This window comes from Bactrocera dorsalis, chromosome 4, assembly GCF_023373825.1.
Source record: "Bactrocera dorsalis isolate Fly_Bdor chromosome 4, ASM2337382v1, whole genome shotgun sequence".
Classification (NCBI taxonomy): domain Eukaryota; kingdom Metazoa; phylum Arthropoda; class Insecta; order Diptera; family Tephritidae; genus Bactrocera; species Bactrocera dorsalis.
Genome location: NC_064306.1, coordinates 3,884,456 through 3,910,338, shown reverse-complemented (window position 1 = coordinate 3,910,338; position 25,883 = coordinate 3,884,456). Strand labels below are relative to the sequence as shown.

Here is a 25,883-nt window from a genome sequence, read left to right as displayed (position 1 = left end):
TTTCTTAGCGTGAAGTTGACTCTTCCAGAATTTTGTGCTGAGCGTATAAATATTTTTGAGCAAAAAAAAATCTTTAAAATATTGCAATAATTCATATAAATCAAAAAAAAAAAAATTGGAGACTTTTTAAAAATCTTATATGTATATGTCATTATAAAATTTAAATTGATAACTGCTATGCAAATAATAATAATTCACATACATTTTGCAGAAACTAAAATTTGGAGACTTTTTAAAAATCTTACATTGGTCATTATAGAATTTAAATTAATAACTGCTATACAAATAATAATAATTCATATACATTTTGGAGAAATAAAAATTTGGAGACTTTTTAAAAATCTCTCAAGTGTGATTACAGGATTTAAATTAATAACTGGCATCCAAATAATGATAATTCATACACAATTTTTTGAGAAAAAATTTTGGAGACTTTTTAAAAATTTTGCATAATTAGTAAGATGTGTACCAAAACCTAAACAAACCTATTTTTCTAAATTTATCTTTGATTCCATTAGTTACAAGCAGCACAATTCGCTTACAACCTGGTCTCCAAATTAGTTAAATAGAAAAAATAATATTTGAACACTCGCTAAAAAAACAGCAGAGCGTGTAAATATTTTTGAGCCAAAGACCTTAAAAATTTTGCAATAACCGCTTGAAAAAAGTGTGAAAAATATAAAAATTAAATTCGTTTAAGAGAAAAGTTTAAACACAGTGCAAATCACCACTTGAGCAGCGTCTAAACTTCATTCAAAGCTTTCGTTCACTGTTAGCTGCTGTTGACTGACGCCATCCCCTTCCAAGCACCTCGCGCTGTTGGATTTATGTAGATTTTTTCATTAACTTTTTTCTTTGAAATTTTCATGTCCAAAAGCATCAGGAAGTCCATGCACGTACGGATGCCATAACGCAGGCTGTGACAACAGTTCCCCCGAAGCGAGCGTCAAATATCTTCATACATATAAACACGAATACAGCAGTATTACACAGAGCACAACAACACTTGTAGATATAGTACAACCGATACAATACGTCAGCAGTACGCGCAATAGAGGCGACAGCTCTGAATCGGCAATAATTTATCGCAAATATCTAAAACTTACACGTAAACTGTGGCAGTTAAGAACCAATAAATCTCGCCCGACAAATAAGATACAAACAAATCTATGCAATGACAGGCCGATGAGAGCGTGCTGCATGTCACATACGCCCGAGGGAATACAATGCAACGACGCAATTTGGAAGCGAAATGCAAAGTGCAAAAAAGTACCAAGAAAAAAGTTCAGAACCCCGCATGCAGTGTTATTTTCTTCTTCTCAATCTCCATAGTAGATTAATTCGGCGTTTTACAAGTCCAACAAGTTATTTTATCAACCACAGGGAGGGGTGTTCCACAAGTTCAACCAAGTGAAATCGAATCTAGAACCAAGAAAAAAGTTCAGAACTCCTCACGTAGTGGCAACGAATGCAACACTGTCTATTTTCAACTGTTAATTTTTTCTTCTTAACCTTCATAGAAGTTTTATGCGGCGCTCCACAAGTCCAATAAGTTATGTTGTCAACCACAGAGATGAAATTGTGTTCCACAAGTTCAACCAAGTAAAATCGAATTTTTTTCGCTTGATGTTTCTATGGAGAAGGCGAAGTTGCGATTAAAGTTCGGGTATTTTTTCGGATTCTTAGCCGACTAAATTGATAATCGTTAACAAGCTTCGTCATCACAGCTTACAAATCGATGACGATTTTTAGAGTTAGTTCTGACTTTTACTTCCTAGATAGATCTTTTAGACTTTACAATGAGTTTCTATTTTTGAGATCAAGTCACAAGTGATAATTAAATTTCTTGAGGAACTTCCTAGAAGGAGAAATAGAAGTTAAAGATGAACTTGAAAGCAGAAATGACAGTTCTTAACCAAAAAAAATTTGCGTCAAAAAGTTCAGAACGGATATTGAAAAAAACGGACGACACTGTGTTTCCAAACAATACAGGACTATTTTGATCGAATGAAGAGTTTACTAAAGAACCTATCGATGGTATTTTTCCTACCTACAGTAAATTTAAGAACCCTTTACGAGAAAAACTGATAAGACTGAATGAACTGTGTGTCCGCCCTTTTGATGGCTGTAACTCGAAACCTATTTGAGACATCCATTTGAAGTTTTAGTATGTTATTTCTAAAGGTATTAACTAAAAAACAAAATTTCCCACTAAGTTCCCCGCCCCTTAAACCCTCTAGGATTTTATTTTTCTACGCAAAATTACACATACATTAAAAATCAAACTTTTCTGACCACTTGCTAACCAAATTGTTCGGCTTCTTACGTAGTACACATGGCAGGATTTCCATACAAATTACAACAGAAGCTGGGAAGCACATAAAATCACAGGTATTCCAAAATAATTAAATTCAAACACGCATTGCTTGGCGCCGTTGCGAAAAAATGCAAAACAGTAGCAAGCAATCAACGACAATTAGGTGAGACGCAAAGAACGACGTACGAAGGATTCGGAAATAGGGAAAAAAGGAAATAAAAAATTAAAAAAATAAAAAGCATTCGCCAATCAGCAGAGACTAATTAGCGACGCAGCCGCAGACCACAGGAACTGCGAGTTATTATGAGAAAAAGCGAAACATAAAACTCAGCAAGTAAATCATTGACTCCAAACCAATGAAAGTGAGAAAAAGACTCAAACAAAAACGGAGCATTGAAACATTCAAGCAATTTAAGAATCAGAGCACGCTACATAACCGCAAATTGAATGCCACAAACGATAATAAGACGCAACATAACAAGATTACTATAATTACGGTGAAATAAAAAACATATATACGAGCACTGGGAATACCCAGTCAGAAGGAAACGTGACCACAATGGCGAGACAGCAAAACATATTTATGCGACTGACTGCTGTTCGTGGGAATCAAGCGCGTAGGGGTAAGGAAGCGTTGGTACAGACATAACCAAGAAGGGAAGTGCTGTAGATATGAATTTTCTAGAGATTGCTGCAAACAGACTGAAGCTCAAAAATTAAGAAATTTGAACAAGAATGGCAAATGGCACGTTTGATAGATCCATAGACAATCTAACCCCACTTTAATCGTAGTTATGTTTTGACAACGAGCTCAGCTAAAGTTCGAAATGCCTAGAAGCGACCTGATAAATAGGAGTAGTTAGGATGGGATGCTGCGAAGAATTGTCTACGATAAATGCATTGGATATGACTGTGTCTAGCCTAGCTGGATTTTTATTTTACTTCTAAGCCTCATTTTTATCGCAAAAAAAAGTTGTTTTTGGCATTTCCGATTGAACCTCGGCTTTGGTTCAAGTAAGGCATCGGAGTTATATAAATATACTATAAAAAGCCTGAACTAAATTAATCAGTGCTTAGAACTTCCAAACAATTTATTGAGAAAATTGATTTACAACTGATTTTATAACACGATCATTAAACGTTTTAATTTTGACACATTAATTACCACTAATTGTTGTTTTCGCTAACAAGGCGAACAGTGACAGTCTTCTGAAGAACAAAACAATTTTAATAATTGTTTAAACACTTCCTATAAGTCTGATTAAAGTGAGAGAAATAAGAGAAAGAAGTGCGAAGATTGCGAAATTATATTTTTTCCATACAAAACTGATTTATTATTGATAATATGTGGCCTTTACTATATTTGTTTTTTCATCTTACGAAATTATTCGTGATCCTGAATTGCCGACGTTCATGCTACGAAACTATGTTACTTCGTGGTTTCAAATTGATCAACTTCAATTACATAAGTTTTAGTTCAGTAAAGTTGGAAAACATCCACAAACATTTAAATTAATAACTGCCATACAAATAATAATATACATATGTATGTACATTTTAGGAGTGACAAAAATTTTGGAGACTTTTTAAAAATGTTTCATGTGTTATTACAGTATTTAAATTAATAACTGACATACAAAAAAAGATAACATATATAAATTTTTAGAAAAAAAAATTGGGAGACTTTTCAAAAATCTTTCAATTGTGATTACAGTATTTAAATTAACAACTACTATACAAACAAGCATAATTCGTACAAATTTTTAGAAAAAAAAAAATTGGAGACTTTTTAAAAAATTTTCAAATGTAATTACAGTATTCAAATTAGTAACTAATATCCAAATAATGATAATTCATATACATTTTGGGAGTAACAAAAATTTGGAGACTTTTTAAAAATTGTTCAACTATCATGATAGTGTTTAAATTAATAACTGCTATACAAATAATGATAATTTATATACATTTTAGAGAAAAAAAAAATTTGGAGACTTTTTAAAATTTTTGAAAAAATTGTAAGTTGTGTACCAAAAACTAAACAAAACTATTTTTCTAAATTTATATTTGATTCTATTAGTTACAAGCAACACAATTTGCTTACAAACTTGCTAAATAGAATAAAAAATATCTGAAAATTTGCTAAATTTTGCAGGAAACTGCAATACCTAGATTTATAAAAGTACGTCTAACCACAATTTGTATGTGAAATTCTACTTAGTACTAACATAGCAACCACTGCGCTGCTTGAGAACATTTTCAGGTGATCGCCATCACGACACCCAATTTACATTTCCATTTCGTCGGCGATTTTATAAATTTAATTGGCGTCTGTAATTATATTTGTTACAAATTTCAACGTGTAAATCAACACGCCTTCTTAGTTCAACTGAATAAAAAAGATACCCTTTTTAAGGTAGCGAGTGAGTTCTACTTGTTTTGCGCATCGCAGAGGCCTAAGTACCTATACACACACATGCATACTTATACATATACACATCTATAAACATATGTACATATGTAATATGTATATGCTTATGTAAATTGTTTATAAAAACGTGACTGGAATTAGTAAAATTGAAAAAATGCTCCATTAAATAAACTAAATTGAAAATTAGCAAAGTTAAACAGTTTTGACAGGCAGATAAACGTAACGATCGCTAGATAATCAAACGCATAACATTTCAAGGGCGAACGTTTAGCGCTTAGCGGCGCTGATGCCACAGGGCTACAGTACAACTGAAAGACGGCTCGTTAGCAATTCGTTGCGCGCTAAAACAGTGGAGACAAGCTTTGCGCCTTTCAAGCTGATAGCGCATTGACAACCACGTTGAATGAACGGTTATCTAAGCATCGGCGAGTGATAAATCATTTGGCGAAATTTAACGAAATTATTTTTTTTACCGCAAATGTAAACGTGACTAAGCTAAAAAGGAATCAATTCATCAATCACTAAAACTCAGCAGTAGTGAGTATATTAAATTGTTATGTAAACTAGTTTAAATTAACGGGCACATTTTGCGGGAAATATACAATAATTAATTATCAGCAGGTGTGTAGAGTTTGTAGGCATTGTGAAAATTAATTGCAAATCATTAAAAACGTTTATAAATTACTTTTACTGTGTATTATTAAAGACAATAAAAATTGTGTAGAGTTTGGAGACATACAAAAAACAGTAAAACGAGCCAATTTGTTTGGGTTTATAGCCTATTCATAAGTGTTTAACGGTATTTATTATGGTAAATGTGTTATGTAGAGTTTGCAGACTTAATGAGAATGATAAAATTAGTAATTTTTTAATTTTTATTGCCTATTGATAAGTGTTTAGGGTAAAGACTTTTTAAATTTTCAAAGGTATTAAACGAGTATCATTTGTTTTATACCAGCTTAAAGTTATTTAGCTAAATTCATATATGTTTAACGCATTTACAAAGTTTGGAGACTTTTGAAAAATGGCTTACAAGCCAACCAATATTTTTATATGAATTCTATTAAGTGTTTAAGCATTTTCTTCAGCTAAAAAAAGAAGTGGAGAGTTTGGAGACTTTCTAAAACAGTATAAAACATTTTTTTTAACTTATTTTTTGTTCTAACACTTCAGACCATATTGAAATAAACCAGAAAAAAATAATCAATCAGCTATCTATAAATCGATCCTTAAATAAACAAGAGTGTGAAAAATATTTGCAAAAAAAGTTAATCACCTTTCATTTTAGGAACTTTATCATTTTATCCATAATTTTTATTCTTTTAAGAGACGATGCCAAAATAAATGAATGGATATTTCATTTTAAGAAAGCCATCATCCACTAATAAGGAAAAGTAATTACGCGATTAAGTGCCTTAAAAGCGCATAGAAATGACAGCCAAATGTTTGTGCTTTTACCTTGATTATCACTCTGTATTTTAGGTACTTCTTTTCATCAACGTTTTTCATTCATTTTTCGTTGAAGATTTTATGCCAAACAGAGCTGACAATGGACTGTGTAAAGCGTTTGCGTGCATCACTTCAAAGTTCAACAAATTTTCGCGTATGCCAAATATGTGGGCCGTAAAATATGGAACAATAAATGGAACAAAGAATTTCTATACACACACACATGCATTTACATACACAATATTTTTTCTGCTCCGCATAAAATTACGTTGGCGTTAACTCCAATAACGAGTGTCAATAAAATAAAATAAATAATTTCTGAAGACATATGTACATTATAGCAGTAAAAATACAACAGAAGAAAGATAATTTTTCTAGAAATAAAAAGGCACGCTATTTGCTATGTTTGTGATTTTTTTCGTTTTTGGGAAGAAAAAAATTTGGAGTTTACAGAAGCTGATCCGAAATGTAAATTCTAAGCTTTTTTTTAATTAGTTTATAGATTTTTATATCTAATATTTTTATATTAATAAGGAGGCCGCGACAAATATTTATTGTTTAAAGTATTTAAGTACATGTTATAGTACTTAAGTACTGTGTTTTGTAGACTTAACAGACTTTAGAAAATGTATTTATATACTCATACATGTTTAAGTCAGCAAAGAATCCAATAGATTCTCTAACATATTTTTGTTAAATTTATCTGTTATGTTATTTGAATATAGCTGAAAGCTATACTAAAAGTAACGCGCAAGCTTTTTAAATAAAAAATGAATCAATGCAGCCTACATTTAGGCGCTATGTATTAGCATGTACGTTCTTAGATGATGTCAAACGTTTTTTATAAAGTTTTGCTTAAAAACATTTTAATTTAACACATGTTTATCCAAATTAATTAATTTTTATGAATAATCATATAATAGTGTATATAAAAAATGCACTATAACACATTTTTTAAGGTATATTTTGTGCTTCGTACACTGCCACTTTATCAACGCTGAAGAAGCGACTTGTACATTTGTATATACAATACTTATTTAACTTATGAGCTTATCAAACAATAATTCGATAGCTCAATACTTTGTAATACACGTTTCACACGTATATAGGTATGTATGTATGTATATATATATAGCATATATGTAAGTATGTATTTCGCCACTTTGCGATTAGTGAATGCATTTTCGAAATCCAAACTGAATTACTCATACGCCACCTACGCCCACACTTGTATATGCATACATATCTACGTACATTAATATTAATAAGTACATGTACATGATTGTTATATTCTTAAAACAACATTTAATAAACAAATGATAAAAAGCAACAACCACTGTTGCTACCGAACATTTTTGCTTTGTTTTCTCCCTTTTTCACTATTTTAATAATCGCTTAGTAGCACTTGTACTATTGCTCACTTTTACACATTTTTCACGCATTATATACGAAAAATCAATTAGATATGTTTTTTGGCCACTTACCTCTCGGTTGTGGGTTCAGCACAGATCAATGGCTGTTTTAGTTCTATAATTTGTCCATTTTTTTCCTTCAGCTCACCATTTTCCATGTAGTATTGTACCAATTCAGGAAGTGTTGCGAATTTTTCACCTGAAACCAATATACAATTGCAAATTAAAGTTGATTTTCATATTAATATTAGTGATGCAATGCCGCTTACCGCCATACAGATCAAAGAAGTCACCATTGTTTTGTATCTTTATATGCGTCACCTCTTGACCACGGCGTACCGATAACGTGAAAGCGCCAGGATTTGAGGATGAGAGGCGTGCTAAAAACGAGCCATCGAAGCCTTTTTCACGCAGCAGATTCTCAGCTTCTATACCACTTATCGTTGGGTGAAACCATCTACACAAGTGGAAGAAAAAATTTTCATTAATAAAGTAGTTGTGATCACAAGTTTAAGTTGCAATGACTTTTTTCGACGTAGTAGCTCAAAACGTTTCTCTGCCTGCAAATTCACATAGGAATCAGTATTTTCCATTTTTATGGCTTAATTTCTGTAAAAAAAATCCTGGAGCTGTATTAATAAGCGTGCTTTAGTTTACTTCTTTTGTATGTATGCTTTATCGCTTGCGTATGCGTGTGTGTGTATGTGTAGCAATAATTTTGGTCGTCTCGTCAGCTGTGTGCACAGGACACGAGTGTGAAGCCGGTCGTGTGCAGCTGCTATTGACAGTCTGCAGGTGGGAGTTTGGGTGGCACGGACATTCTATGTTGTAAGAGTAACCTTTGACAACGTTTGACAAGCGATTTTATCTGATTTCAACGAAAACGTGAGGAAGGCCATGTCGCAGCACAGCTGGTATCATAGTTTTTAGATGTGTTTGAAGCATTCTTATCTTCTAATTTCTCTATTGATACAATGCTCATCACACTACATTTATATCAAATTTGGTACCGTCGGTTTGCTACTAAGCGGCAAAAGCGTAATCTTCTAATGGGGTTATATACGCGTTTAAGTGGGGGCGGGTGGTGGTGGTAATGACGACAGTAGCGTTTTAAAACGCATACACACACATGTCTATTATATGCATGCACCCACACATATAAGCACGCACGTAAACGATTGACAGCATGCACTCAGCAACAACGCATAGCATCAGCAGGGCAGTCAGCAACAACAATAGCAACAGAAGGCCATAGCAGCAACGCAACACATTGCTAGACAATCAGGCAGGCCGTCCGATAGCCAGCCAGCCAGCTGCAGTGGCTTTGGTCTCAGCCGCGACCGCACTCGCACATCAGCGTACACACAAAGTAATCGCGTATAGCAGTATATATGTCAACCGAGTACAATGCCAATTTGCAAAATTTCACTTTTTGTACACATTTGAAACGTGTTTTTAGACTAAATATCAGCGCCATATTTGTCAACTAGCATAAACCAAGTGCACTTTATAATCTAATTACCTTCGCGAGGACATTTTCTGATGAATTTTAGCTCAATATCGAAGAAAATTTTTTCTCCCAACACACTTTTGTTCCAGCTTTTATCTTTGTGTGGTTTCGTTTCCCTTTTCAACCTCAATTCTGCTACTGGCTGCTTTCTTGATATTTCTTCTTTGGAGCTGGCATTCGCCCCCCTTAGTTCGAGAATGTAGATTTATAGAGAATGTTCAATTGCGGACTAGCGTGTGAAGCGTCAAAACTTAATAAAACACGAAGAGTGGATTTCACCACTGTTAGCGCCGAAGGTGAAATTTTAAAACATTGTATGAAATGTGGTATGTTGGCATTTCGCTCATATTTTTTATAGTATAAAGCTGGAATTAGTTCCGTTTAAATAATAGTAGACGTTGGAACAATTTATTGGAATTTTTAATACACAAGAAAATTAGTTTCTAATACATATGCAGCAAATAAGGTTTGGTGTATTTCTATAGAAACTTTCGAGGTGAACTCTTGCAGGCTTTCTACTCGCTAGTTAGCGTCGTTGTGTTTCCACTTATTTTCGCTGTCATCTCTAAAAATTTGAACAGCTGTTAAGTTATGTCAAAACGCTGCTTTCAGCGACGCATGTGTTTTTCCCCCAAGTAGTCAGCAGCACGGTAGGTAACACCGTGTTGATTATTTATTTCATCAAAAACTATTCTGCAAAATCATCAACAAAAACCCCATATTTACAGGTAAACGCTTATGTTGTTCAACAGCACTTTGCGACGTAGCTTTGCACGTGTCAAAACTTTACAATTCACGCAAGTAAACACATTCCTGCACATGGAATCTCCAATAGCACCCAGCACAACTGTGACACAGTTGGGGGAAACACAAGCAGACATGGTACAGCAGAAAAATACCGATGATTATAAAATTGAAAATAAATGTGCAAGCAAAGATGCGCTTAACTCTGTACTTTCTAAAGTAACTGTTAGCACGCGGCAACCTAAGCCAGCACCACCACAGCTTCGCCGGGAGAAGCAGCTACAAGCCGCCAAAAAGAAAACAACGCCCTATATACCAGGTATTGTGAATTTACAAGTGCTCGGTGCCGGTGCCAATGGTTCACCAAGTGCCATCTATCTGTTTACCGATCAGGCACGTTATTTGTTCAACTGTGGTGAAGGGACACAGCGTTTAGCACATGAGCACAAAACAAAGTTAGCGCGTTTAGAACATATTTTCGTGACGCGCAATACTTGGCCGGTAGTGGGTGGATTCCCAGGCTTAGCTTTAACTGTACAGGACGCAGGTGTAAAGGAAATGGCGCTGCATGGGCCCCCACATTTAGACAGCATATTGCACAGCATGAAACGCTTTGTCGTACTGAAAACACTGAAGGTATGTACATATGTGTACCATATTTTCTGTACTCGTTTACAAATATATTTTGTTTATAGGTAAATACCTGTGATTGCACACAATCGACAGACTTTGAAGACGCCGTGATGAGCGTCAAGTATGTGCCGCTTTATAAACAGCCATTGGTCACCACGTCAAATGCCACGCAAATGATAGACGCCAACAATCAAATGGTGGTTGCTTATATATGCAAGCTAAAACCACGACCGGGTGCGCTTAACTTGGTCAAATGTGTTGAACGTGGTGTGCCACCTGGTCCGCTGTTGGGTCAACTGAAGAATGGCTTCGATGTTACATTGCCCGACGGTACCGTGGTGCATTCCAAGGACGTGAGTGAACCCAGTGAAACAGCGCTCTCCTTCGTGTTCTTAGATATACCGACAGCGGAGTATTTGCCGGCACTACAAGCGCAAGCGGATGTATTCCGCAATCTACAACAGGACATGGAAAATGAAGTTGCGCTGGTGGTGCACTTTACGCCGGCCGAAATATTGGAAAACAATTGTTATCGCGATTTCATGGAGAATTTCACGCCACGAACACAGCATTTATATTTGAATTCGCCACATAACAACTTTTCTGGTTATGTAGCTGCGCATCGCATACAATATCAACTAAATCAATTGAATACACGTACATTTCCACTGCTCACCGAGGCAAAAGACGCCTGCAGCAGTTTGCATATTAGCAATAAATTGAAGCGTACTAAATTAGGCGAAACGGAGAAGGTGACAGAAGGCACACAGAAGGCAGTAGGTGACGCTAATGAAACGCAGCTAACAAATATAAACTCGCTTACAAACTTCCATTTGCGTCCCCGGAAGGGTAACTTTTTATATTTTACATCACTGTACGTTTTTAATTTAGACTTTTTTGTAGGTCTTGATCGCAGCGCGGAGGCTCAACTCAATCCCAGTGAATATATTAGCGAAACACAGGCACTCGCTGACTTTCCGACATTACTCAGCAAACTAAAAGATATTCAACAAACGCTACCTGCACCGAATTGTACAGCTAAATACCCCAAAATCACTTTTCTCGGCACCGGCTCCTGCATACCGAATAAAACACGCAATGTGAGCGCCATTATGATACAACCAGCCGAAAATTCCTTTATGCTGCTCGATTGTGGTGAAGGTACACTCGGCCAAATTGTGCGCTTCTATGGCAAAACACGTGCTGAAAGCGTTGTGCGTAATCTGAAAGCGATTTATATCTCGCATTTGCATGCGGATCATCATATCGGGCTGATTGGCTTGTTAAATGAGCGTCAGCGCCTGCTGCAGGAGGCGGATGTGCCACAGGCAGAGCAAAAAGTATTGCTCTTTGCACCCATACAAATACAACCTTGGCTGAACTTCTACAATGAGCGCATTGAGAATATTGCACAAACCTACACGCTCATCGGCAATGCCGAACTGTTGGAGCAACCAATGCTTTTGCATGAAACACGCGCTGATCTCGCCATTGAGGCAATCGGCACATGCCTGGTGCGTCATTGTCCGCACTCCTTTGGTGTTTGTCTCCGACTGCCAGCGCCAACAGATGGCAGTGAACCAATAACAATCACTTATAGTGGCGATTCAATGCCCTGTCGCGATCTTGTCGAGCTTGGACGCAACTCAACGGTGCTCATACATGAAGCCACCATGGAAGATGACTTAATCGAAGAGGCGAAAGTAAAAATGCATAGCACTATTTCGCAGGCCATCGCACAGGGCCGCGAAATGCAAGCACAACATATAATACTCACGCATTTCTCACAACGCTACGCGAAATTGCCACGCATGCAGCAACTAGTGGGCGGCGACGAAGCGCAGCCACAGTTGAATAATGTATCTATAGCCTTTGATAATATGCAAGTGACGTTGGGTGATTTGGAGCAATTTCATTACATGTACCCGGCGTTGCATGCGCTTTTTGCCGAGCATGCCGAGGAATTGGAACAGAAGGCGTTGAAACGGGAAATGAAATTGGAACGGAAACGGAAATTGTTGAATGCAGACTGAGGAGAAGTGAATATTTGGTATAAATTCGTGAACAATGTTATTAGATTTTATCTCGTTATGCTTGTAAATTCTAAATTTATTTGTTAGCTATCTAGACGCACTGACGTCGCAAAAATTAGTACGTACGTACACAAATATATAAAGCTTATGTGTATAAAATTGTTAAAAAAAAGTATTAATTATTGACTGGCCATTATTGTTGTTGTTATAGCAGAGTTGACAGTACTTGGCTGAATAAAATCCGTTCCAGTTATGTAAGTTCAATTGTCGTGGAAATGGTCAAGTCAAGCCATTGTCGCATTTGGCTTTGTAGGAAAAGTAAGCATTGTGGGAGTAATCGAAAATCGATTGTTTATCGCAATATTTACTAAATTTTGTACAATTTTTTAAAATTTTTATAAATAAATAGGCGCATAGTATTTTTTTATTAAAAATCTTTATTTTATGTTGAAAATTCAAAATTTTACACAAACAAGAACCGTTATAATCGCGCACTTCATGGCGTTAGTGTCGATATTAAGCTATGCAATTGATTTATAAATGTATGTTTGTAAGTGCTTTTGTGGCACTTAATGATAGCCGCCATAGTAACCACCATGATAAGGAAAGTAGCCATGTCCACCGTAGATTGGACCACCGTGGAAACCATAACCACCGCCATAATGTGGATAACCACCGTAATGGCCAAAGCCACCACCGTAACCGCCACCGTAGCCGCCATAGCCGCCATAATAACCGTGACCATAGCCGTGTCCGTAACCGAAGCCGAAGATACCACGTTTATTGTTTTTTTTATCCTCCAAGGCACTAGCATCCTCTGGTTCGGCAACCGCTGATAGGCATGCCGCCACACAAATGATGACGAGGAAGAAAATTTGCTGAAAAAATTCAGTTAGTCTAATGTTTGTGTAGCTAATTATCCTGTGGCTCGTCCAACTCACCAGATATTTCATTTTTATGGTTTGCGACGCTAACACTGATGCTGCACTAACTGTTGCTGCTGTTACTTTGATGTATTCTCGTTGGCTGTGGCAGCTATTTATATCGAAAAATTCGAATTAACGGCAACGGTAAGCTTGCAACGCGCTTTGCGTAACTTAGTGGCACAACAATGAGGCAACAGCAGCAACAGAAAGCGCATAGGTAAAGTTAGAAACCGTTTGCCGATGTGAACCCTTTGATAGAAGTTTAAAACGTCTGCTGTTGCGCACATTGATCATGTTACACTACTCTCAAGCATTGATAATATTTATGTAGGTGCGTAATGCAAGGAAATCATTTAGTACCTATTGTGGTAATACAATCTAGGCCTAATTTAATTGAAATTGGCTGTTAAATTATGCATGCGTTCATTTAACACCGGTATTAATCACAAGAATGTGGTTGAGAAAATTTAACAACTATTCAGCGGATTAGGTTAGGTAAATCTCATAAATTATTGCATATTTGAATATAAATATGACGTATTTGAAAAACGTATTAAAAAAAGTTTAATTGTAGTTTTAGCAGAATTGGGTTAGAGAATTTTCAATAAAGTTTTGAATACTTGAATAAAAACAACATATTTGAAAAGTATTTAAAAATACAACAACAAAAAAGTGTGAATAAAAAATAAAATATTTGATTAAAAAAGTTCAAAGAAATTAAATTTTTGAAAATAAAAAATAAATGAAAATATAAGAATAGTTCGTAATAATAGATAAAACATTTAAATAAAAAATAAATAAAGTTTTTGAATATCTATGAAAAGTACTCCCCTCACATGCAGGCGCTTCTATTCATTTACAAACAACCACAGATTAGCTTGTAATTGATATCAGCACTTGACTTGGTTTGCCCTATTTGCCGCCTTTGATTGGGAGAGTACACTTTTGGTTGTTGTCATATGCAAATGTACTTTCACTAATATAACACTAGCAATTATTGTAATATAATATTTTGAACGGGTACCGATGGATATTTATTTTCCATGCCGCCTTTCAAATCATTTAAGGCCTATGCGACAACTGCTGATGACGCAAAAATATCCAATTACCCCTGCCAAGCTGAGTGACATAATAAACTGTGCAAAAATAAAAACAAAAATTAACCAGAAGCTGGGCTTATTACATTTGAAGGCTGACTGACACATATTTTTATATTAAAATGTGAAATATTATTATTATTATTATGGTTTCAAGTAACGGTTTCTAACATTTGAATTTTCGTTTAACGGTTACAAGCTGTCATGTAAACCGTTTATTTTCATTGGTCATTTTCAACAAGCAAAAAATAGTTCGTGCTGGCTAACTGCTACCAGCCATCAATTAATTGTTGTATCGCTCATAAATTGCTTTACTAAGCTAAGATAACGGTTTACAATGCAATTGACCTTACATTTTGCCTAAAGCTATAATTATTATATACCATCGTTTTGTTGCAACAATGAACATATTTTTATTGTTGTAATATTTATTGATTGCTATTGTTGATTGAATATTTGCGTGATTTATATTATTCTAAATCGTTTGTTGCAAGCTGATATGAAGAAATCGTTAAATGATACGCCTACCGGCGAGCCATTAGACCGGGTAATAATAAATGAACTGACCAATTTCAAACGTACATACATATATATACGTATGTATGTACATTTTTGCAACTTTGTAATGACATAAACCACCCACTGTTGCCACGGACCACTACTGCCTGGTATGGCAGCTGGTTTTCCTGTAACTCATCTGTTGGTCGTACGACCTTGACCTCAGTGTGCTTGCAAAGCGAATTTTGTCAGTGTTGTTGCAATAGTTGATGCTATAATGCCAATGCAGCAGCGCTTTTATGCATTTTGTGCGCTTAACGCTTAACGCTTGGTAATTTCGTTATTTTTCTTTCTTTAATATTTTTATTGCTCCGCACGTTTTAACTCTCCGTTGGGTTACCACCCACTTGTGCATCAATCGCCTACCCTAGCGCAACAACAACGCTTAGCGTTTGATGCAATGCGGAGCATTAAACATGAAGTTGTATGGGAAATTATCCGCTTGCTGTGTGGCAATCATGCACATTTTGACTCACAACTTGTTTCTGTTATTGTTGTTATTATACAGTGGCAGCAAATTATGAGATTTCGCAAAATAAAAAAATCTTTAAGGTCTGCGCACAAATTCAAATGCAATTATTGGAAAATTCAATTTATTATACTCAACAGCCCTCTGTCAGCAACACAAATGCACACTTTGCTACTTTGTGTAGCATTCTTGAGCTGCAAGCGGTGTTGTGAACATGCAAAGGGGCGTTGCAAGAAGTTGTGATTGTCTTCTACTCTGAGCGCAGTCAGACGCAAACAATTACATGTTTTTTTTTGTTGCTATGCATTTAAAACTTCCGTGAACGCTAATCACGACATAAATATGCACATATAAAAATAAAATTAAAAATCGTTTCGTGCAACAATAATTATTTTAAAATTGAAATTCTAAATAAACATCAAAACAGTATTTACCTTTTCTCCCGATTTACAACTGCATATATTTTTATAATAATGGCGAATAAATAACACAGCTTTTTTTCCTTCTTGCACGCAGCATACAAATATATTTAAATATTTCACTAACATTTCTATGTTCCATCCATCATTGTTAAACCTTTGCTTTATTTCTGCGCGCACTTACTTTCCTTTACTCTCTGCCGCGACCAAAATTATGTGATTACAAATTTAAAACTATTTTTAATTGATGTTTTGTTTACATTTAATTTGTTGGCAGGAAAGTCAATTTCTCGTTCAATTGTAATTGTGTTTTGATCAATTGTGACAATGTAATAACCATTAACAGGTCACGTACGTTGGCGTTGAACATCTGTGTGAATTGTTCGTGTGACATGTGTGGAACGGAATTTATGAGGTCGAGCAACTGACGTCCCACAGCATTATCTGGCGGTTGCTTATGTGCAATGACATCCTCTACATACTTGAGAATGAGTTCGAGTAAGCCCTGCAATTTGTTGGATGCCTCAGAGATTTGTGCCAAGTCCAGCATTGGTGAGACAGTTTTTGGGCGATGTGGTGGTGCTACACCAACGGTTTTCTGCAACAGTTTTAAACCAAAAGTTTCTGGTTCGTAGCAGGTCACTTCAACGGGTATGGGTGTGAACATGCAACCTGTTTTGCCACCGGGTACACCCAGTTGTATACAAACATAAGCGCGCAAACCCATACGACCGCCTTGTAACGATGTATCGACTGTCAAATGTACTGGATTGTTACACTCGCGCGCATAATATTCGTGTATTACCGAGCTGTGGTTGGTGACTTCATTGCCAGTGGCCCACCAACCTGTATAATTAAGGAATAGAGAAAACGTCAGCATCGACTATTTAGAAACTAGGAAAGTGAGGTTAGGTTTTAAATACATACCGACTACATTTTCATTGGGATTCACTTTGCGGTTTAGATCATACAAATCTAATGCATAACTAAGCTCAGCCTCTACTTGATCGTCGTGTTCCTTGTGTGGCACACAGAAACAATTTGTGACCTCAACGACGCCCTTATCTACGGAACCTGTAAAAGTAGTGAGTGACGACGTCACAATCAAACGTGGTTAGTTCAACCATTTTTCAACATATTTATACAACTTACCAAGTAATGTGCCAATAACACGATGTGAGTCTGCATTGCGACGCTCATAAGCGTCCACAACTTGGAAAAGCACCACAGGATGCACACGTACGGTTAAATTTAAGCCCGACATTTTCGCAACGATGCCAATTTATGCGTCAATGAAATGCGAAAGAAAGTAAAAAGTGGACAGCAGCGAAAAAGAACCTTGTGAACGAATCAAGCAGAAAGTGACAAATGTCAAAGTGCGAATGTCAGGCACAAAGGAAACCTAAGCTGTCAAATTTTTGCTGAATACAGTGTTGGCTGCTGATCTAATCTATTACATTAAGCAACGTTTTTCGAATCGAATGTTTTTAAACATTTAAAACTATTTAGACCCCTTATTACAATCAATTTAATGATAAGTAAAGGAGATTTATTTGTCTGATGAAGAATTATTTAGTAATTGAATTTCTGCACGCATTTAGAATTAACCGGGTTATTACATCATCAAAACCCGAATACTATTGTCAAATATTTATCAGCACTATATCTGTCAATGATATGGTTTTTGGGACTGGAATAACTCTTTACAACATTTATTTAACAAATACAACTATTAGCATTTTATAAACTTATTTAAAGATAATTCTATGTTGTTATGGTTTTAGCTTTATCAAGGCCTTCCTCTTCAATCATCTTTAGTTGCTCCGCCTGCCTCTGGGGCCGTACAACAGTAAGGTATCGATGCACACGCATTCCTAGTAGAAATGTTCCATAGAGTGTAACACCGATACAGGTATAAACTACACCGCGATGCAATTTATCCAATATATTATTTACACGGACTCGTTTCTTTTGCATTTTTATTACAATTAGTTTAGCTACCGGCGATTAATAACTCGTTTTATTAAACAATTGTTCTCAGCTGTTTTCGCTGTCAATGCACATTTGTGGGGTTGCCAACATTTTTTCTTTTAAGAAAAATAGTTGAATGACAGTATCAAATAAAATCAGCAAAAGTAGCAGAAGAGGTTAGCACAAACCAATCCTTAATCGTTTCGGCACCACTTTTCCAAAATTCAACGTTAATATGGAGGGTAAATAGCTACATTAGCATAGTGGCACATAATTCATTACATTATAGTATATATAGCTATTCCTGATCAGAAACACTACAACCTAACGCATTATCAACAACGTTTCAATTGGGATTGCGGCATTTCCTGCATCATCATGATCCTGTCGACATCACAACGCGAAGTATTATTACACGATTTTGACAAAATATGTGCGGAGGAAGGCTTTGGTTCCAGTACCTGGACAATAGATTTGTGCTTCCTGCTACAACGCTTCCAAGTGCGCCACGAATACTACACAAAAACGCTTGGTATCGATCCAAGCTACAGTGAACATAGTTACTATACGAAAATTATCAATAAGGACGAAAAACGCGTTACGCGCAAGTTTCAAGAAGCGCGTCTACATGGGGTACGCGTCGAGCAACGTACAATAGATATGGAACAGCTGCTGCAGCATTTAGGTAGACGTGGGCCTGTGATATTATTGACCAACGCATCATTACTGACGTGTGAAATTTGTAAAAAGAATGTATTAGAGAAATTCGGGTAAGTGGAGTGGGAGTGATATTAGTAAAGTCAAGATTTTTTGTGCAGAAATTGCAATATTTTTTACATAATGAAAATTTAATTTGATTTTAATTCCTGCTTTGCACCCTTTAATGCTTAACAGTTGTTTAGTTTTGCACACAATTTGAATGCATTTATTTCTTCTTATCACTCATTTGAAGTTGTTTCCAACTCTCTTGTATCGTTAACAATACACGCACACCCCAAAGTTATGCAGGACACTATATTGTGCTATGTGGCTATGATTTGAAATCTCAATTGGTTTTCTATCACAACCCGGAAGTGCAGGACGAACGTAAGTGCTTACCTTCATTTATAAAATTTAAAGCAGTAAGTCAAACACTTGTTTTTTTTTTTAATTCTAGACGTCTGTCGTTGCACTGTAGCGGCAATGGATGTAGCGCGGAAAGCTTATGGAACAGATGAGGATGTCATACTTATTTTTCGGAATTGAGGACAATCATTAACACTAATACTTGTTAAATTTATTTACAGTTTCCGCTATCATATTTATTCAGAGGGACGTCTTGCTTTAAAAATTTATTATATTGCTTACTTGTTACACAGCATTTACAATGTTTTAACCAACGCATTTATTTTTAACGGCTTAAAAGCAGTTTTTGGTCTTTAATGACTAGTTTTATTGACTGTGTGTCCCTCTAGTATTTTCTGCGTAATGGTTTCTTGGCTTTGCTCATTTGAAACAGCAAAAGTAGCAAAACAATAACTCATTTCACCTCCTGTTCAAGTATTAGAAGCCTACCGAAGACACTTTCAACTTCAAATTTACAGAAAGCGTAAATTGTATTTGTCAAGGGTGGCGAGCTAAATATTGTGATAAAATAAGTGCAAATAATGTGTAATTGCTGAAACCAAGTATGTGCGTGTTTATAGTCTAAAAAGTTAAAAAAAGTAACGTCTTAAAGGGCAACACAGTATAAAGAGTTGCATATTTTCAAAACAAAGTAAACAACATAATATACATTTATATAATTATAAAAATAGAAAGGAATGACAAGTTGCTAATTTTAAAGCATTTACTATAATTGGAAAACGCTCAAAAAAAAAACTAAAAAAAAAAAATGTTAGGGAATTTTAATGCAACATTAAAAAATAACAATTGTTGAAGTTAATGATATAAAAATTATTTTGATTGTGCCAAAAAATGTGCAAAATTTCAAAGCTCTTAACTTAAGCAAACAACGCATTGGATAACTATTTATTTATTTTTATTACAAACAAATATTTTATTATTTATATGTATGTTGTTCTGCATAGCAACGTATTTTTCAAAAATGTATAAATTATCTGTTACCAGATATTTAAAGTATTTTAAGCGGTATTCAATATTTGTTATTTTATTCATAACACATTTTTATGGTAACAATTATTATTTAGATATTTGCAGTCTGCACGCTGCATACAATTGTACCTACGCATTTGTACGAAATCTCATGCACTTACATATATTTAAACATATATTTGTATGTCTTTATCGTTTAATAGTATAATTTATATCTTTATTTTAATACATCCGTACTTCCAGCTAGAAAAGTAGAAACATCGCGCATACAAAATTCTTTTATTGTCGCGGCTATAAAGTATTTATTGCAACATTTAACCAGTGCGTATGTATTTATTGTATTAAAAATTTTAGAAAATAATATTTTTCGTATATTTTAATAAATATATATATGTATACCTGTATGTATATGAAAGTATATTTAATTATAGCTTACATGCTTGGCTTTTGCACTAAAGTTGGTTAATAAATAATTTACATACTAATAAATATGCGATTATGGCAATAAAAATGTGTTTCTTATAAATAATTGTCTGCGCCATTAATATACACTTATTTTAATGCGGTCTATTAGTATAAATAACTGCGTTGTTGTAGTGGTTTTACTCTATTGTTGACACATTATTTATAACTTTAAACTATAGCTCTAAATTTTTTTCTACACATATTCGTGGAATACTGTGTCGTCGATTAAGTTAGATGTGAAAAACAGTAAAAACGTATCCTAAAACGTTGATTTTAGTTAATTATATTATGTTATTTTTTTATTAATATTATTTCTGTTTAAATCTTTTTGTATTATATACTTTTGTATTAATTTTATTTTACTTTAAACTCATTTGGGTTTTCTTACCTGTCTCTGCACCTTATTCCAAGAGTTTGTATAGCAGCTGCAATTTAATGTGCGGTGCCTCCACCAACAATATTGGCTTACCAAATTCATCTGTATACTTATCATAGTAGAATTCGCTCAGTACCTTGAAACCGTTTGATTTCAGAATTTTTTGTGAGAAAATTCCTGTTGCATCGGCTTTCATGAGCTGCAAAAAAAAAATTTTATTATATAAATTCATACATACATATGTAGGTATGTATATAAAATAAATTTTTGAACACAATTTTTTTAATATTTAAGAATAATAATTAAAAAAAATTCCAAATGTTATATAAAAAAATATTCAAAATATTATAAAACAATGCTCAGTTCTTAAAAATATATATTTATATGCATATATGCTTAAAAATAATATTAGAAAAATTAATTAATTGTTGAATTTGCAATTTTTCAGTCACCTTAAATTCAAAATCCCTTGCAATTGTCTCGCTACGCCGCACCAGCTCTTTAGCAATACCCTGTCCGCGAAAGCGCCCATCCACCGAGAGCATACGCACCTCAAAGGCACGTGCTACATTGAAATTTCCAAATATATTTGCACGTAGATTATGTTCATTTAATAAACGAAATATTTTCTTAAAGCGTTCATCATCACTGAGTTCGATACGCTCGTGAGCCTGCAGAATATCTTGCGGATAGACAACACCATTGAGCAGCACACCAGCGATCTATGAATATAGAGTTTACATTATTTTTTATACTAAATGTTATTTTAACCATTTTTTTATTTTTGTGTGTTTCAATTTTTATTTTTTAATTATTTATTTTTTTATATTTATTATTTTTTTATTTTGTTATTATTTTTTATTTTATATTTTTATTATATTTATTTTATTTATTTACTACTATTATTATTTTGTTTTTGCACTTCTATAGCTTTTTCACTCACATCGTTATTTTCGTTCACAGCCATTAAACTCAAATTATCCTTAAGTGTCTCATAGCAAAGCTGCTCCAATTCTCGATGACCCTCCCCGCGTCGACATAGACCCGCCGCCTTATTCAACGGCTCATCGGCGAAGAAATTGGTACTTAAATGTGCAACGACATCGTCGAAACGGTCTTCAGTTATCAATTTGTATTCCATAATGCTTAGCGGAATAATGAGTTTCTGTGTGCTAGACGATAGAGGCGGTTTATTGTGGCGACGCACGTGAAGGCGCTGTGGCACTTTGTGTCGGCAAATGAGAACTGCAATCGAAAGTGAATTAAATGTGTGAATTACTAACGACCACGTGCATACATACATACATACATATATGTCATGTATGTATTTGTGTATTAAACACTTCATTGGCGTTGGTATTATTCGCGTAATTATTTGCAATTAAATTGGGTTATATAAATAGCGCCTGGCGAATAAGTGTTAATTACTATTTATTAGATATGCATAGATCTCTATATGCACATATCGACAAACATATGATTATTGCACATACGTATGATACTTATATGTATTATATGTATATTTGTATGACAATATGCGTTAATCATCGTCTGCCGTTGTAGTCTGTGTCTGCGTCGGCAATACTGTGTTGATGGTATTCAATTAAAATTGTCGCAATAAAATCTTCAATTTACAAACGAACACATTAAGAAATTATAATGTGCAGACAAAGCGGCGACCGAATGAAGATACATAAATACATACATACAAATGTGCAAAAACACCATTCATAGGGTAAGGAAAGCAAAAGAATATAAGAAATAATTAAGAAAAAATATATGCACATTTGTATGCATATATGTACATACATATGTATGTATATGAAAAAAATTAAAAGTTACAATACCTTACGCAGTTAGCATTTCTTACCGCTCAAAATGTATTTTATTAAATAATAATGTAATATAATTAAATTATTTTTCTATTATCAAAAATTAGCTTATTTGTATATTTTATATAGAGATTATGTTATTTAAGCTAGTTTATCTTGGCTATTTCAGTTATTTTAATTTTGATGGTTTTTATTTTATTATTTAATTCTCTTTACTTTAATTTTTATTTTTTTTTTTGGACCTACATACATATGTACATATATAGAGAGCAAGAAGTTCATTGTCGGCGAATCGACGAATTTACCCATATCAAACAACAAACACAACAACAAAAAAAATTTATGCAACAGCCATAGCAAGACAGACCTGTACATAAATAAAGTCCGGATTCAACCGTTGATATAAGTATGTACATATGTACATACATATGCGTGTGTGTTTGTGAAAATAAAGCAGCGTGCTTACGCTTTGACAGCATATGTGCTTTGTTCCATAAGTGCATGCTGCTCGTGGCATACTTTATTCCACTAAAACCATCAATCAAATGCATAATGTGTGTAGAGTATGCAGGATACGCGGCGCATTCTCGCAATTGAGCGGCGAGAGGCGCCCATTATCGGCATTAATTCGATTGCAAAATCGAAAGAAAATTGCAAAATATATTATACATGACATCCCAGGCAGCTGATGAGTATAGGCTTGAAGTAAAAGTCGAAAAAAGCTGAAAAACTGCAGCTTTCAAAACTTGCTACATGTTCGCACAAAATGTTGCGTATACGCCATGTCGTGCGCTCCAACTTTTCCCCCACTTCATTAAAATACTGGCTCTTTAACATTTGCGCTTGCACATATAAGTGATGGCTACTTGTATGCGTTAGCATACAACAACAATAACTAAAGGGTGATTTTTTAAGAGCTTGATAACTTTTTTTAAAAAAAAACGCATAAAATTTGCAAAATCTCATCGGTTCTTTATTTGAAACGTTAGATTGGTTCATGACATTTACTTTTTGAAGATAATTTCATTTAAATGTTGACCGCGGCTGCGTCTTAGGTGGTCCATTCGGAAAGTCCAATTTTGGGCAACTTTTTCGAGCATTTCGGCCGGAATAGCCCGAATTTCTTCGGAAATGTTGTCTTCCAAAGCTGGAATAGTTGCTGGCTTATTTCTGTAGACTTTAGACTTGACGTAGCCCCACAAAAAATAGTCTAAAGGCGTTAAATCGCATGATCTTGGTGGCCAACTTACGGGTCCATTTCTTGAGATGAATTGTTGTCCGAAGTTTTCCCTCAAAATGGCCATAGAATCGCGAGCTGTGTGGCATGTAGCGCCATCTTGTTGAAACCACATGTCAACCAAGTTCAGTTCTTCCATTTTTGGCAACAAAAAGTTTGTTAGCATCGAACGATAGCGATCGCCATTCACCGTAACGTTGCGTCCAACAGCATCTTTGAAAAAATACGGTCCAATGATTCCACCAGCGTACAAACCACACCAAACAGTGCATTTTTCGGGATGCATGGGCAGTTCTTGAACGGCTTCTGGTTGCTCTTCACCCCAAATGCGGCAATTTTGCTTATTTACGTAGCCATTCAACCAGAAATGAGCCTCATCGCTGAACAAAATTTGTCGCGAAACACATTTCGAACCGAACACTGATTTTGGTAATAAAATTCAATGATTTGCAAGCGTTGCTCGTTAGTAAGTCTATTCATGATGAAATGTCAAAGCATACTGAGCATCTTTCTCTTTGACACCATGTCTGAAATCCCACGTGATCTGTCAAATACTAATGCATGAAAATCCTAACCTCAAAAAAATCACCCGTTATAATAAATTCGACAACAACAACAAAACTAGTATCACTAGTATACAAAGTTAAAATATGCATGTGCAAGTAAAGTAATTGAAATAAAATGCTAAGTGCTGAGTGAGTAGCTCAAACACCAAAATGCCAGCAAAATTAATTGAGTGTCAAGTGCTGACCTCCCCAATTGTTGGTGTTGCATAAAAAAGGAGAAATCACAGAAAAAGTCGGTTGTGGTCGGTGTGTAGCGGCTGCCGACTTGTTGGTGTTTACATTTGCATGACACTCTAAGGATATTTGAAAGGACTTGAACATACAAATATATACATATATGTACTGATATGTAAAACGTAGCATATATTTTATCGCCTAATAGAAATTTTTTCAATTTTTCTGCTGTTTAGCTTTTAGAGGTCTCGAGCACGGTTGTAAGTGATATGCCCGAAAACTAATAGCCACTTGAGGGCGTCAAAGCACAAACGGAAAAAATGCATACTCGCATACATACATACATACATATGTATGTATATCTATATATTTATAAAACGATGGATAAGTGGAAGTGCTCAAATAAAGTTGGCTGAGAGTGCTATTATCATAGTCGAGTAGATTTTAATTAGATGTTGTGGAATGGGGAGCTGTGTACAAATGTGTGTGCGTCTAAATTGTGTATTTATTTTCACTTTAATACAAGAGTACTTCAAATAAGCGATAAAAACGCGATTTTTTTGGAAGTGTTCGAAGTGCCAGAATGAAAATCTCCAGCACATCACAAGCAAAGCCAACAACTTCAAAGGCAGATAAATTTGTGAAAGTTTTAAATTTTTATAAAAACAAGAAAAAGTTTTTCATGCAACAATTTGATTTGGATCGGTCAGTTTGTATGACAGCGATAAGTTATAGTAGGCGGATATCGGCGGTCCAACAAATAAGCAGTTTCTTGGACAAAACTTTCAGATTGACATCTCAAAAATTGAGGACTCCTATACATGAATGAATGAGTTGAAAAAATTTAATGAACCGAATTAACATCTGCTTTTATTTGGTGAAACGAAATGAAGTCGTACCATTTCTGAAGCGAATGGTAACAGGAGACGAAAATTGGATCAAATACTACAATAATGTGTGAAAAAGATCATGGTCCAAGCGTGGTGAAACTCAACGAATGGGCGCAAAGCCAGGTTTGACACCTCGAAAGATTATGCTGAGTGTTTGGTGGGATTGGAAAGGAATCAACCGCTATGAGCTGCTCCAGCCTGGTCGAATATTTTACTGTCAACAACTGATGAGATTGAAGCAAGCAATCGAAAAAACGGCCAGAACTGATCAACAGAAAGGGCT

At 35.0% G+C, this 25,883-nt stretch overlaps 8 protein-coding genes across 15 annotated transcripts in view; 2 read left to right on the top strand and 6 right to left on the bottom strand.

Moving 5' to 3' along the window:
• Window positions 1-9,286, bottom strand: part of LOC105232048 (tyrosine-protein phosphatase corkscrew) — a 51,123-nt gene extending 41,837 nt beyond the window's left edge. For 3 of the 4 annotated variants that reach the window (XM_029552726.2, XM_029552727.2, XM_029552725.2), the window contains exons 1-3: window positions 9,129-9,286; window positions 7,876-8,063; window positions 7,679-7,805 (exon numbers count right to left, since the gene is read on the bottom strand). In XM_029552726.2, the coding sequence (XP_029408586.2) occupies window positions 7,679-7,805; window positions 7,876-8,063; window positions 9,129-9,142 (329 nt within the window). In that variant the 5' untranslated portion in view covers window positions 9,143-9,286. Of the gene's footprint in view, window positions 1-7,678; window positions 7,806-7,875; window positions 8,064-8,131; window positions 8,556-9,128 lie in introns of those variants that run through there. The other variant, XM_049454946.1, reaches the window with a different exon arrangement.
• A 328-nt stretch (window positions 9,287-9,614) lies between these two features.
• On the top strand, window positions 9,615-12,790 carry LOC105232049 (ribonuclease Z, mitochondrial). Of its 2 annotated transcripts, XM_011213623.4 has the most exons (4): window positions 9,615-9,766; window positions 9,845-10,496; window positions 10,556-11,342; window positions 11,397-12,790. In XM_011213623.4, exons 2-4 carry the CDS (start codon window positions 9,855-9,857, stop codon window positions 12,524-12,526), a joined length of 2,559 nt encoding a protein of 852 aa, XP_011211925.2. In that variant the 5' UTR covers window positions 9,615-9,766; window positions 9,845-9,854; the 3' UTR covers window positions 12,527-12,790.
• Window positions 12,791-12,943: 153 nt separating this feature from the next.
• On the bottom strand, window positions 12,944-13,743 carry LOC105232050 (neuropeptide-like protein 31). The gene is made up of 2 exons (XM_011213626.4): window positions 13,468-13,743; window positions 12,944-13,404 (listed from the first exon to the last, which is right to left on the bottom strand). The coding sequence occupies exons 1-2, from the start codon at window positions 13,477-13,479 to the stop codon at window positions 13,096-13,098; spliced, it is 321 nt and encodes a 106-aa protein (XP_011211928.2). The 5' UTR covers window positions 13,480-13,743; the 3' UTR covers window positions 12,944-13,095.
• Window positions 13,744-16,136: 2,393 nt separating this feature from the next.
• LOC105232051 (eukaryotic translation initiation factor 3 subunit F-1) lies at window positions 16,137-17,893 on the bottom strand. Its single transcript, XM_011213627.4, has 3 exons — window positions 17,148-17,893; window positions 16,923-17,069; window positions 16,137-16,841 (listed from the first exon to the last, which is right to left on the bottom strand). The coding sequence occupies exons 1-3, from the start codon at window positions 17,257-17,259 to the stop codon at window positions 16,258-16,260; spliced, it is 843 nt and encodes a 280-aa protein (XP_011211929.1). The 5' UTR covers window positions 17,260-17,893; the 3' UTR covers window positions 16,137-16,257.
• On the bottom strand, window positions 17,692-17,972 carry LOC105232046 (uncharacterized). Its single transcript, XM_011213618.4, has one exon. It carries the CDS (start codon window positions 17,970-17,972, stop codon window positions 17,760-17,762), a length of 213 nt encoding a protein of 70 aa, XP_011211920.1. The 3' UTR covers window positions 17,692-17,759.
• A 94-nt stretch (window positions 17,973-18,066) lies between these two features.
• On the top strand, window positions 18,067-19,650 carry LOC105232045 (protein GUCD1). Of its 4 annotated transcripts, none has more exons than XM_011213616.4 (4): window positions 18,067-18,208; window positions 18,265-18,736; window positions 18,919-19,052; window positions 19,123-19,650. In XM_011213616.4, exons 1-4 carry the CDS (start codon window positions 18,202-18,204, stop codon window positions 19,209-19,211), a joined length of 702 nt encoding a protein of 233 aa, XP_011211918.1. In that variant the 5' UTR covers window positions 18,067-18,201; the 3' UTR covers window positions 19,212-19,650. The 4 variants fall into 4 exon arrangements, with proteins under 4 accessions (XP_011211918.1, XP_029408584.1, XP_029408583.1 ...); XM_029552724.2 differs by having other exon boundaries at window positions 18,069-18,208; window positions 18,256-18,736; window positions 18,967-19,052; XM_029552723.2 differs by having other exon boundaries at window positions 18,069-18,208; window positions 18,256-18,736.
• An 814-nt stretch (window positions 19,651-20,464) lies between these two features.
• Window positions 20,465-22,042, bottom strand: LOC115066553 (arylalkylamine N-acetyltransferase 1). The gene is made up of 3 exons (XM_049454950.1): window positions 21,845-22,042; window positions 21,354-21,623; window positions 20,465-21,100 (listed from the first exon to the last, which is right to left on the bottom strand). Exons 1-3 carry the CDS (start codon window positions 22,040-22,042, stop codon window positions 20,927-20,929), a joined length of 642 nt encoding a protein of 213 aa, XP_049310907.1. The 3' UTR covers window positions 20,465-20,926.
• LOC105232226 (uncharacterized) overlaps window positions 22,022-25,883 on the bottom strand; it is a 27,159-nt gene continuing 23,297 nt past the window's right edge. The window contains exon 8 of the mRNA XM_049454949.1: window positions 22,022-22,146. The gene's annotated coding sequence lies outside the window, so the exon portion shown is untranslated. The remainder of the gene's footprint in view (window positions 22,147-25,883) is intronic.

Excerpts from the sequence above, each read along its gene's own strand:
- LOC115066553 (XM_049454950.1), bottom strand. The coding sequence starts at position 22,042 with ATGGAATACAAATTGATAACTGAAGACCGTTTCGACGATGTCGTTGCA. Across the intron at positions 21,624-21,844 it reads CTGTGAACGAAAATAACGAT|ATCGCTGGTGTGCTGCTCAA; the intron begins GTGAGTGAAAAA and ends CTATATTCATAG. Across the intron at positions 21,101-21,353 it reads CAAGGGATTTTGAATTTAAG|CTCATGAAAGCCGATGCAAC; the intron begins GTGACTGAAAAA and ends TTTTTTTTGCAG.
- LOC105232049 (XM_011213623.4), top strand. The coding sequence starts at position 9,855 with ATGTTGTTCAACAGCACTTTGCGACGTAGCTTTGCACGTGTCAAAACT. Across the intron at positions 10,497-10,555 it reads TCGTACTGAAAACACTGAAG|GTAAATACCTGTGATTGCAC; the intron begins GTATGTACATAT and ends TTTTGTTTATAG. Across the intron at positions 11,343-11,396 it reads CCATTTGCGTCCCCGGAAGG|GTCTTGATCGCAGCGCGGAG; the intron begins GTAACTTTTTAT and ends ACTTTTTTGTAG.
- LOC105232045 (XM_029552723.2), top strand. Across the intron at positions 18,737-18,918 it reads AATGTATTAGAGAAATTCGG|TTGTTTCCAACTCTCTTGTA; the intron begins GTAAGTGGAGTG and ends ACTCATTTGAAG. Across the intron at positions 19,053-19,122 it reads CCCGGAAGTGCAGGACGAAC|ACGTCTGTCGTTGCACTGTA; the intron begins GTAAGTGCTTAC and ends TTTTAATTCTAG.
- LOC105232051 (XM_011213627.4), bottom strand. The coding sequence starts at position 17,259 with ATGTCGGGCTTAAATTTAACCGTACGTGTGCATCCTGTGGTGCTTTTC. Across the intron at positions 17,070-17,147 it reads TGTTATTGGCACATTACTTG|GTTCCGTAGATAAGGGCGTC; the intron begins GTAAGTTGTATA and ends CTACTTTTACAG. Across the intron at positions 16,842-16,922 it reads TCCCAATGAAAATGTAGTCG|GTTGGTGGGCCACTGGCAAT; the intron begins GTATGTATTTAA and ends TTAATTATACAG.
- LOC105232046 (XM_011213618.4), bottom strand. The coding sequence starts at position 17,972 with ATGCAAAAGAAACGAGTCCGTGTAAATAATATATTGGATAAATTGCAT.